Genomic DNA, 11861 nt, shown 5'->3' with positions numbered 1-11861 from the left:
CACTGTATATATGGACCATATTTTTTTTTATCAATTCGTCCGTTGAATGGCATCTTGGTTCTTTCCACAGTTTGGTGACTGTGGCCATTGCTGCTATGAACATTGGAGGTACAGATGGCCCTTCTTTTCACTACATCTGTATCTTTGGGGTAAATACCCACTAGTGCAATTGCAGGATCATAGGGTAGTTCTATTTTTAATTTCTTAAGGCATCTCCACACTGTTTTCCAAAGTGGCTGCACCAACTTGCATTCCCATCAACAGTGTAAGAGGGTTCTCCTTTCTCCACACCCTCTCCAACACTTGTTGGATACTGTCTTGTTAATTTTGGCCATTCTAACTGGTGTAAGTAAGCTGGTATCTCAATGTGGTTTTGATTTGAATCTCCCTGGTGGCTAATGAGGACGAACATTTTTTCATGCGTCTGTTAGCCATTTGTATGTCTTCTTTGGAGAAATGTCTGTTCATGTCTTCTGCCCATTTTTTTGGAGTATTCAACTTACAGTTTCTCAAATACTGTCAGAGAAACTTTTGCATCAGCATCATCTGCAGAGCTTGATTAAAATGCAGATTATCTGGTCCCACCCCAGACCCAATGAGTTTCACCTTCTAGGGGTGAAGCCCAAGAATCTGCATATTAAACTTCCAAGAGATTCTTATGTACCCTGAAACTTGAGAACCTCTGACAAATGTCATAGCTCTGTGTGGTCAGTTGCCCAATATTCCTAAGGTAAAATCTGAAGACCTCTTACCACAGAATCATTTGGAGTGTCTATAAAAAACTTCAGATTTCTGGGTCTTCTGGCTTTCCTGAATCATAATTTCTTAGATGTGATAACATTTGAGAAACCCTCTCCCTTCATTGTACAGATAAGATAGAGGAAGTAACTTGCCCAATGTTGTCAGTCCAGATGATGGCAGAGCTAGGGTTATACCCAAATCTCCAAACAAATCTAAATGGTATGCCCCTGTGGTTACCTCTTGAGGGTTGATTATGTCTCAGTTTAGCTTTCATGGCCAGAGCTACCCTTAGAATGTCTGGAGCTCAAGAGCAAAAATGCAAGTGCTCTGGGTAGTTGGATGACAGTAGTTGAAAACTTCTCCAAAGTTTAGTGAAGAACAGTTTGGAAATAAAGTAGTGTAAAGTCATAAAGCTCTCTTATAAGCAGAAGTGTACTTCAGGCCCTTCACCAAATGGAGTTTCTGAGGACTCCAGCATGGAGTAGTTTCATGCAGGGAAACTATCAACCTTGGCTTTAAGTCAAACTGAACATAAACACCAAAATGGCCTTTAAGAGTTTACTAAATTTTTTTTGCCTTGTTGTTTTTATAATTGAGCACATGGCAATCAAGTAAAAATTTAACATACGCAGTTTTATGTCAGACCTTGTCCACGCTCACTAGTCTGATTCCCCAAACCTGTGCATTTGAGGTTCCAGCTTAGTTTCTGCTTTATCTCCTCAAGGTCTGGAACTCCTCCAGACTGGCATGCTCTACCCCAGGATCTGCTGGGACAATCTGATAAAGGCCATTGACTTCTAAAAGGAGAGTAATTTCCAAAACAATAAGGTGAGATAGATTTTCTTTGAGAGATTGAGAAATTACCATTGACAAGAGTGCCATTGTATGATTTGCATTTGGGCAAATGCTTATAATTTTGGCAAGTGTTTCAACAATGCTAATTAGAAAAATTAAATGCTCTGCAACCTTGAATATACAATTCTATAAAGAAACAGGAGACCTCTACAGATATTCTGGAATTGCTGAGGGTGGAGGGAAAGGACAGAAGGCAGGAACAAAGAAAGAAAAGTTATAATCACACTCTTCCAACCAAAAGAAGAATTTGGTAGAGAGGTCTATACCTCTTATTTTCGACTCTGAAATCAAAGAGCTCTCTATAACAGAGGTATTTTTTCATTAATTTGATATCAAATCTGACCTAAACTGACATGAGCTTAGTCTTTGTCTCTTTTAGAATGAATATTCTGACATTTTTTTCCTACATTTTTCCTGAATAATTAATGGCTCAATTATGGGATATTTTCCTGGAACAACTGGGAGTGTTATATAATAAACTGTACAAACTCTGTGTTACCTTTCAAAAATTAAAAAAAAATTGAATTCTAAAACACAGATAACAGATTGTGGACCTAGCAAAATGATAGCTAACATTTATGAATCATCTGCCATCTACATGAAGCTGTGTTAATCTCTTGTCATCTCATTTAATACTCACAACAACACTATGAGGAAGGTATTAAAATCACCTCCATTTTAAAGGTTGAAAACTGGTTCTTGGAGAGATTAAGTAACTTTCTAGAGTCACATGACTTTTGGCCAAACCAAGATTTGGACCCAGGTCAGTCTGACTGTAGAACCTACAGGCTAAATTCTTATACTCCACTGTCTGGGAGAGAAGAACAGTTCTGAAAAACAGTGTGAGCTCTCTGTGGACTTTATGCAGAAGTATATGCCACCTATTATTCATTTGAGGGCCTCCTACTTCCAAATATGTCCCCTTCCCCATTCTTACTTCTTGTGATGTTATAATATGGCTTTATTCCTTGAGGTTCATCTGGATGGCTTTCTCACAGGGACCACCAACATCAGAAATCCTCTGGGCAGCTTGCTAGAAGTACAGATTTCTGGCATCCACCCAGACCTATTGAATTGGAATTGTTGGAGATTGGGACCAAGTTGTTTCTTATGCACATTAAAGTCTGAGGAAAAGGTAAATGACTTGAGAAAGGCCAATCATTAAACCTCATTAATTAATTAACATCTTACTTTTCAATGACACCTAGCTGGATTGAGAGAAATAAATTCATGAATGGCCACCTGGAAAATGAAAAGGTAGACTAACTAGAATGGTGAGATATGTGAAGGAAGGAAGAAAGAATATGTCAATATCTGCCTTCTTTGGCAATATGCAACAACGAAAGAGCCACACCAGTGATATTGTTAGCTGCACTGGAACAATCTTGAGAGCATCTCTCTGCCACTTAGAGCATCTATCTACTATCTCATTGATACCACAACCCTCTGATGTGGACAAGTTAGTCAACCTCATTAAAGAGGAAATTGAGACCCAAATGAGTTCTTTAATGTCATCCAACTGATTAATGCCAGTGTTTGGGTAAGTTTCTGGCCTCTGATCTTGTACAGTTTCAGTCCTCCAGTAATCTCTTCCATAGGTCCAGAGAGGAGGAGCCATCAAACAAAACCTAGAGAATCAGGTCCTACACTCAATGGTGCACATTTTTGCCCACTAGTGACCAATTTATATTCAATTAAATGGTATGCTACACAAGGAAAGGGCAATGAGAGGAATTATACTGCAGAATAGTTCAACTGATATGCTGCATGTTTGGGATTTGTTTTTTAACTAACAGATTCCTTTATTCTCGTTATCAATGCAGGGATGACTACTAAACATTTTGATCTTTATACTTTAAAGAATATTTTGTTCTTGTTTACTAAGTTCCCAACTTCACCTTTTCATCTTGCCTGTGGTATGTTAAGCCTCCATTACAGCCAAATGTGACCTTAGATAAGGACTAGGAATCCAAAAAACGTGGATTAACTACCACCATAGTAACCAGATAACTACAGAAATGCAGGCTAGGGTTGGGGCATTGAGGTTCAAGTCCAACCAGTGATTATTCCAGTTAAGCTACTTGCTCTCTAAAAAAGCTTTTCTCAAATTTCAGTGCACATTTGAATCACCTGGCAAATCTGTTTAAGTGGAATACTAATTCAGTAGGTCTGGGTTGGGACCTGAGAGTCTGCATTTTTAACAGTCTCCCTGGTGATGCTGATGGTGCTGGCTCTCAGATTACATTTTAAGTAGCAAGGGTCATGAACCATCATCATGCCTAAGTAGCATGTACAAATTAACATATTTGTTGTCTTGGAGGAAGTGCTGTTTCTGACAGTAGTACTGGTGAGCATGCCAGCTCTGATATTAAGTAGTTGTGTGACCTTGGGCAAACATCTTTACCTTTCTGGGTCTCTGTTTCCTCATTCACAAAATTATGAATTTGGCCTGGGTAATCTTTAATAATAATAATAACCTCTGATAAAAAAGAGATACTTTAGAATCAAAGGCTTAGTTCGATGGTAAATTTCCCCCTATATTACAAGGAAAGGGAATGGGGAGAGAAATCTGTTACTTTTGTATTTGTCTTCTTAATTCTAATTCTCTATGTGTCCTAGGGTAATTTATCACTTGTGAATGTGCAGAACATTGGCATTCTCCATGAGAAGAGTCAACATTGAATAGTGGGCAACAGTTTTGGCATCTCTCCAATTCATCTCTTAGTGTCCGCTTGTGACTGCTTCATAAGTAGCAGTTTTGGCTACTTGCTCATGACACTATTTTTCTGATAACAGAGGAAACCTACTGTCTGCCCATTGGTTTCCAGTACTGTCACTCAATTCTACTTAGTCTCACTTGATTTCAGAAGAGCCAATGGAGAAGTACACAGAATCACTACCTACCTTGCAAGTAGAGCATTCCTCCCTTCAGACTGAGAATCTGATTCTACAGCCACAAATACAGTGTCTAAATGAAGAGGGCTCTGATCTGAGGGGCCAAGTCATGCCTACCCTGGCTACTGTGATGATGTCTGTACCCCGCTCACTTGAACATCTCTCTCAGTTTCACCATGACCCTGCCAACCTCTCAATATTTCTTGCACAGTTGACGACTCTCAAGTTCCCCAATCCTGCAGATGATGTCCAAGTCAAGTTCTTTTTTGACAACCTATCTCAGCAGATGGAAAGTTGTGGAGTCATATTTGGGCCTGACCAGAGCTCTCAGCAGAAACAATATGAGAACTTTGTTTTTGCATTCCAGCAATCACTTGGTGTGCCTACAAAACAGGAAATAGACCCTCTGAACAAGGAGGACAACTCCTCTCAGAAAGATGCTTCTACTTTCGAGCACCTTGCTCAAAATATGAGCTATAATAAAACCAGTCAGAGTGATCACTTCCAAGAAGGACTAGCTGACTCCATCCAGGATGATTTGAGTGGCACAGATATGATGGACAACCTTCCAGACCTGATCACTCAGTGTATTCAGTTGGACAAGAAACGTAGTGACAGGCCAGAGCTTCTTCAGTCAGAGACACAGCTCCCAGTATTGGATTGCATGATCCACCACCAAGCCTTTTCCATCCCCACAGATCTGCCACCCAAGGAAGAACCTATACAGTTGCGTGGAAGCCAGCCACCACTCACTCCGGCCAAAAGAGCCCGCCAGCAAGAAGCTCAGTTGTGCCTCTACTGCAGCCAGGCTGGTCACTTCACAAGAGATTGCCTTGCCAAACGTTCTCGAGCCCCAGCAAGGATAAACAACCCAACTCACCAGTAAGAGAGCAAGTCACATTGTAAACTTATCTCCCTCTCACCTCCAGCCTTAAAAATGTATATCCTGCACTAACATTTAAAATACAGGTGAGGAACTGTGATACCACTTCATAGACTGTCATGAACTCATGTGCTTCTGGAAATTTAAACAACTAGATTGTGTTCATTTGGTCACCCATCACCAAACCCAACCCAACCCAACAATGATGAAAACAACTCACAGGCACTTTCTGCATTTGGAACCAATTCCCCAAGAGTACTGAAAGTCTGTAGATGAAAGTCTAACCAGTCTGAGCCAAATGAAAACAACCCTGGACGTGCACTGAGAACCCCATTCCTTCCAATGGGTGAGATCTGGGTTGAGTTTGTTGGCTTAAGTCTTCTGTGCCTAAGATTGGGCCCAAGACTTTCACCCTAACCCTCATCCATCTGTATTATAGTTCCTTGTTGGTTTAGGGCCCTTGAATTCCTGATTGCATTCCATATCCTACCAACATTTTTCTACTGGAAGCTGAAACCTGCTCCTACCTATTGACTAGAGTCCAGCTTCAATACAAACCAATCTTCAGTGAAGCACAGCTCCACTACTATTTCATACAGCTGTGTATTTTGTTGCCATTTAAAGACCTCTACTTGCTAGAAAAAGAAAAAGAAAAGAAAAGAAAGACAGAAAGAAGAAATGAAAAGAGAAGGAAAAGAAAAGAAGAGAAGAAAAGAAAAGAAAAGAAGAGAAAAGAAAAGAAAAGAAAAGAAAAATACCCTGGATCTCTTAACTACTGACAAACCAGATGGCTTGGCCATTTGAAGACTGATTGGAATTGTTGGTCTATTTCCTTGAGAACTAGCCCTTCAGGCACATACATGTTTTTAGCCAAGCCCAACTAATTCCAAGTTACTCTCCTCTTTCCCAACAACCTACTTCAGGTTATAGCATGTCTAATGGCCAAGTTTAAATGGTCTAGGATAATGACCTCTGAAAAATATTAACGAAAGTTGGGGAAGGAATCTTCATCATAATTATTATGTCTACAGCATGTCTTTGTTGTCTTACCTGGCAGGTAAGGGAACCTGGTTAAATAAATCTCCACTGAAGACTTAGGGTCAGGCTTTGTAGTAGTTTATGACCCTAGAGGTCTCAATGTGGTCACCATTTAGGATCACTACCATTGATATTGAGCTCTGTACCCTTATGGATCACCTCTGGGGATCCTCATTTAGTTGAGAATCTTGAAAAGCAAATAATGGCAAACAACTTTCTGAACCATCCCATCTGACAAATCCTGGGGCATGGACATCAACACCATTGACAAATAAATCTTAAGAAGAAGGGGTTTGATTGCTTGTGTTGTGCTCTTCGCACACAGGCACACACATCAGCTCTGTATGGATTCCTAATGCTTCTGAACAAAAGTAGAGTAATGCTGGAGAGACACAATTTTCTAAACTCTTAAAGATATCCAGTAACAATTGATGCTTGTTAGTAATATTCAGTCCTCTGTTCCTTGTTTCTTGGTGCTGATGTATGTCCCTATAAATAACTGATTTCCTGAAGAAAGATCAGTAACTCCATATTCCCTAGCAGCCATCAAGACCTCTCAGAACATGAAGTGTTATTGTACTTTGGCCTTGTTCCTGAAGAATTATGCTAACTTTGACAATACTTAAACCCACCTAGGACCTTACCACTTTCATCCTATAACTAACAAGTAGATCATTTTTTCCCATCAGTGCGTCACTAACCACTGTGCCAATTTTAATTTGCATTTACAAGGGGTCTCCTTTATTAATGGCTTGCTATACATCCACCTTACTCCATATGTTCTCACAATAAGGAGACTGGAATGTTCATATTCCAATTATGCCAAGAAATTCTCACTGTGGTACTGGGATTGTAGGAAAGCCTCTAACAAGTAGATTTATTTAAACTTTAAATGTCTCTGGGATTACCTGGAAGTATCCTGATCTAGCACCCTCAATTCTATAACAAGAGAGTAACCCAACAGCCTTCAGTCACTTTCCTTACTTGACTCCAGTATGGTCTTGGAATGTTTCATCACCAATCTTTCCTTACCTTGGGGACATAATTTGTCATTATGTGCTCTCTCACAAAGATGCATCACCTTATTTCCTGTTTGGACCTTCTCTCTGCAGCAACATCACCTTCTTCTCCAAGAAATCTTCAGATTTGATAGCCTCTTGGAACAGATAATTAATTCTGGGCTACTAAACCTCCCATTTCTAGAAGCTCCTTGTTGAGGAATTCCCAGTCAAGGAATTCTTGTGTTCTATGTGATACAATCCAACAATCATACTGAGCATAGGGATAGGATACTGAGATAATGCTTTACTGTCTACTAGCTAGCCAGAATTGTGTTTATCACTTAAAATTTTTTGTTATAATGACGCCATCCACTTCATCTAGAACAAACTCATTATTTAGCATAAAGAGAGCTACACAGATATCAGATCTTATACCTAAGTGAACTTCTCTGAGAGTGAAACTAAAATCTACTGAGAACAGATGAGATGTAACCTACTTGGTCATGTAGTCTGCAACTACAAAGGCTTGGGGAGTCCCCAAGTCCAGTCAAAATTGTAGTTTTAGGAAGGCAGATCTGCTACATGATTGATGACCATCCAGCAAGATAAGGTCTAATCATTTTATAAGTCTGAAGAAGGAATTTTTAACAAGAGAATAGTCTTTAGGGAGTCTAGAAAAGGGGGCAATTAAAAAGCCATAGGGTAATCTCTCCAGACTCAGAGAGGGGATGTTGACCAATATATGATTTGGCAGGTCTGTATACAGTGGGGTCAAGGCACCAGGCCATCCCAACTTATGTTATTAGCCATTCAGATTGCCACCTAACTCCCCTTGCTGTGACCCTATGTGCTGAGAAGTATTTTGATTGTAATTATGTTCCCATATAAACTTTGTTATGAGGAGAAAATTTGTTAGTCAGCTGACCTGAATATTCTAGCCTATTTATCAGTTAATTCTCATTATAAATAAATAAATTGGTTTTGACTTATACATTACTTTTTTTTGGGTTTTAATAGGATCAATCCTCCAGATCCCAATCACTGATGAGTGCTCTGGTGGGGGGGAAGATTCTCATGATGCAAAGTCAGTACCACAGTGTAAACCACAGTGAGTCCACAGAAGATTGGCCTCCCTGGGAGCCTTACATCAACAGTCATCCTCCTTTTTTAAATCTCCCTCATTTGTCTACAGCTGTAATAAAATTCCAAAATTTCTATGGTTTTTAATTACTGCAGTTAACTCTGTTCATACCCAGAGCCATGGTACCTGCCATAAGTAATTACTTCTTTTTTTTAATTTTTATTGTGTTATGTTAGTCACCAGACAATACATCAATAGTTTTTGATGTAGTGTTCCAAGATTCATTGTTTATGTATAACACCCAGTGCTCCATGCAATATATGCCCTCCCTAATACCCAGCACCAGGCTCACCCATCCCCCCACCCCTCTCCCCTCTAAAATCCTCAGTTTGTTTCTCGGAGTCCACTCTCATGGTCTGTCTCCCCCTCTGATTTCTGCCCTTTATTTTTCCTTTCCTTCTCCTAAAGTCCTCCATGTTATTCCTTATGTTCCACAAGTAATTGAAACCATACGATAATTGACTTTCTCTGCTCAACTTATTTCACTCAGCGTAATCTCCTCCAGTCCCACCCATGTTGACGCAAAAGTTAGGTATTCATCCTTTCTGATGGCTGAGTAATATACCATTGTATATATGGACCACATCTTCTTTATCTGTCTGTTGAGGGGCATTTCAGCTCTTTCCACAGTTTGGCTGTTGTGGACATTGCTGCTGTGAACATTGGGGTAACACCAAGGAAATACCACCAAATTAACCCCAATTAGTTACTTATAATACTACACAGTTCGGTCAAACCTTTAGAATATATCGTCGTGGATGAAGGCATAACGCATGATTATAGACCTGAACCCCGGACAGGCACCTCTAAAGAGGGAGGAGTATATAATTGTCCTAAATTTTACCATTTCTCTTCCAGATGGCAGCACACAGGGCCCATGCTGTCACTGCCTTTATATCCATCCAGGATGGGAAAACAGATATCACCCCTTTATGGATGGAAAATCTTTTCTACCCAGCACTAGCGAGCCTATGACCACTTTAGTCATTCCTGAAACAAAATAGAGCATTTAGGATATACCAGCATTTTAAAAAAATATTTTATTTATTTATTTGACAGAGAGAAATCACAAGTAGGCAGAGAGGCAGGCAGAGAGAGAGAGGGAAGCAGGCTCCCTGCTGAGCAGAGAGCCCAATGCGGGACTCGATCCCAGGACTCTGAGATCATGACCTGAGCCAAAGGCAGCAGCTTAACCCACTGAGCCACCCAGGCGCCCCGGATATACCAGCATTTTTGCAAAATCTAACACACATGCCCTTGAGAAAGCTCTGGGAGCTTAAGTCATATCCATAAAGCCTTCTACATTGGTGAGTATGTTTCATTGCCTCCCTATGAAATTTCAGGTCTCACTTAGCCAAGAGAATGGAAAAACCTTCAAAGGAGTATAGTGTCATGGATCCTCAATATCATCTTCATGAAAGATTCACTAATCACATTTTAAAAACAAAAGTCCCAAAAGTGAGTTACACTATTTAGTAGAGTCAGTAGAAAGATCTTGGTGCCTAGACCATGCTGTCCAGTCATTATTTGCCACTATAACTTTGAGCATTTATGTATTAAATTATCTGTACCACTTCCTGGTATTGGTTTTGATTCTTGAGTTTACTTGAACCTGCTTCCTGCACACTGATTTCTAGTACATATATAACATGGCACTAGTTCTCTTGTTGGTCCAGTTCAGCGAAAAGCCTAGTTGTAACTGTATTTCATCAACCCCATTTGCTTCATAGTAACCCAATAGAGAACCTTGTAAAATTTGTTTTCCCTATGAATGGAAGACTCATCCCTTTGGGCATAAAGTCTAGTTTTGTGCACATCTAAAGAAAGGGAACAAACAGTTGGTAAATGCCTACTTTATGCCAGGCCCAGTGTTAAGTGCTTTAATTTGTTAATGATACTCACTTAAGTTCACATTACTAAAAACAGAATATCCATTTCTGGCATTTAGTGCTCACCACACCCTTATAAGGTCAGTGTTATAAATTTGATTTTAAGATAGTGTGCCCTCATGCATTCACCCCACTCTTCAGCATGTCCTTTCTAAATCTTCTCCAGCTCTACTCTGTATTTAGTGAAGGACAGTCATTACAAATGTATGCAGAATTCCAGGTGTGGACACAAAATAAATTTGAACAAGATAACTTTTTTTAAAATTAATGATGATTTTAAAATGGCATGCAGTAATTCTGGGGAATTTTTGGATTTCATCAGTATCTTGAGAGAAGAGTCATTGTGGACTCTCCCCTGAAAGCTGTACTTCTCTTTCTTAAGTTGTATTTGATGACACAAAACCCACCACTCTAAAAATATAGCTGGAATGTTTTAATAAATACGTATCCTTAAAACAACACTGAAGTTTATCTTTCTTCCCTCTCACAAGATTTTCCTACAGTTTTCCCCCAATGATATTAATAATAATAATAATAATAATAATGGCTAAAATTTACTGACCACTTACTATACACATGTCAGGCATTATACTCTGATTTCTGTGTATTTTCCTCTTCAATTCTCACAATGACTCTTTTATATATCTTTTGTTATTATTTCTATTATGCAGATGAGGAAATCAAAGTTTAAAGTAGTTAAGAAAATTATCCTTAGACACAGAACTAGTGAGTATGAGGTAAGACTCAAATCCAGATACATCTAACAACAGAGCCCATATTCCCACATAGTATATTCCTATTCATCTCTAACAGGATTCAACAAACTACTACCTATAGGCCAAATCCAGCCTACTGTCCATTTTAAAAATAAAATTTTGTTGGCACCCAGCCAAGTGCATTTATTTACCAATTGTCCATGGGTGCTTTCATGCTAGTACGTGTATGGCCCATCAAACCAAAATTACTTACTATCTGGTCCTTTACAGAAAAGGTTTCCTAATCCCTGATCCACAGCATATTAAAGTATTAAATTAGACTGGCCTTTGGGGCATCTCACCATTTATATCTCCTTTCAAATGTCCTATTTATCCCTAGTTTTTTTGTTTCTCACTTCTAAATTAATCCCATATTCATGATAAAACAATGGGATTTTGGGGGTGCCTGAGTGGCTTAGTCGGTTGAGTGTCCGACTTTGGATTTTGGCTGGAGTCATGATCTTGGGGTTGTGGGATCCCTCCCTGCATAGGGCTCTGTGCTCAGTGTGAAATCTGCTTGTCCTTCTCCCTCTGCTTCTCCCCCAACTCTCTCTCTCTCTCTCTCTCTCTCTCTCTGTGTGTGTGTGTGTGTGTGTGTGTGTGTGTATTTCTCCATCTCTGGAATAAATAAATGAAATATTTTTTTTAAAACTTAAAAAAAAA

At 39.4% G+C, this 11861-nt stretch overlaps 1 protein-coding gene across 1 annotated transcript; it reads left to right on the top strand.

Moving 5' to 3' along the window:
- The first annotated feature begins 4369 nt into the window (after window positions 1-4369).
- Window positions 4370-5403, top strand: RTL4 (retrotransposon Gag like 4). The gene has a single exon (XM_044235474.1). The coding sequence runs from the start codon at window positions 4472-4474 to the stop codon at window positions 5375-5377; it is 906 nt and encodes a 301-aa protein (XP_044091409.1). The 5' UTR covers window positions 4370-4471; the 3' UTR covers window positions 5378-5403.
- Window positions 5404-11861: the final 6458 nt, after the last annotated feature.

This window comes from Neovison vison, chromosome X (genome assembly GCF_020171115.1).
Source record: "Neovison vison isolate M4711 chromosome X, ASM_NN_V1, whole genome shotgun sequence".
Lineage (NCBI taxonomy): Eukaryota > Metazoa > Chordata > Mammalia > Carnivora > Mustelidae > Neogale > Neogale vison.
This window is presented reverse-complemented; position numbering and strand designations above follow the sequence as displayed.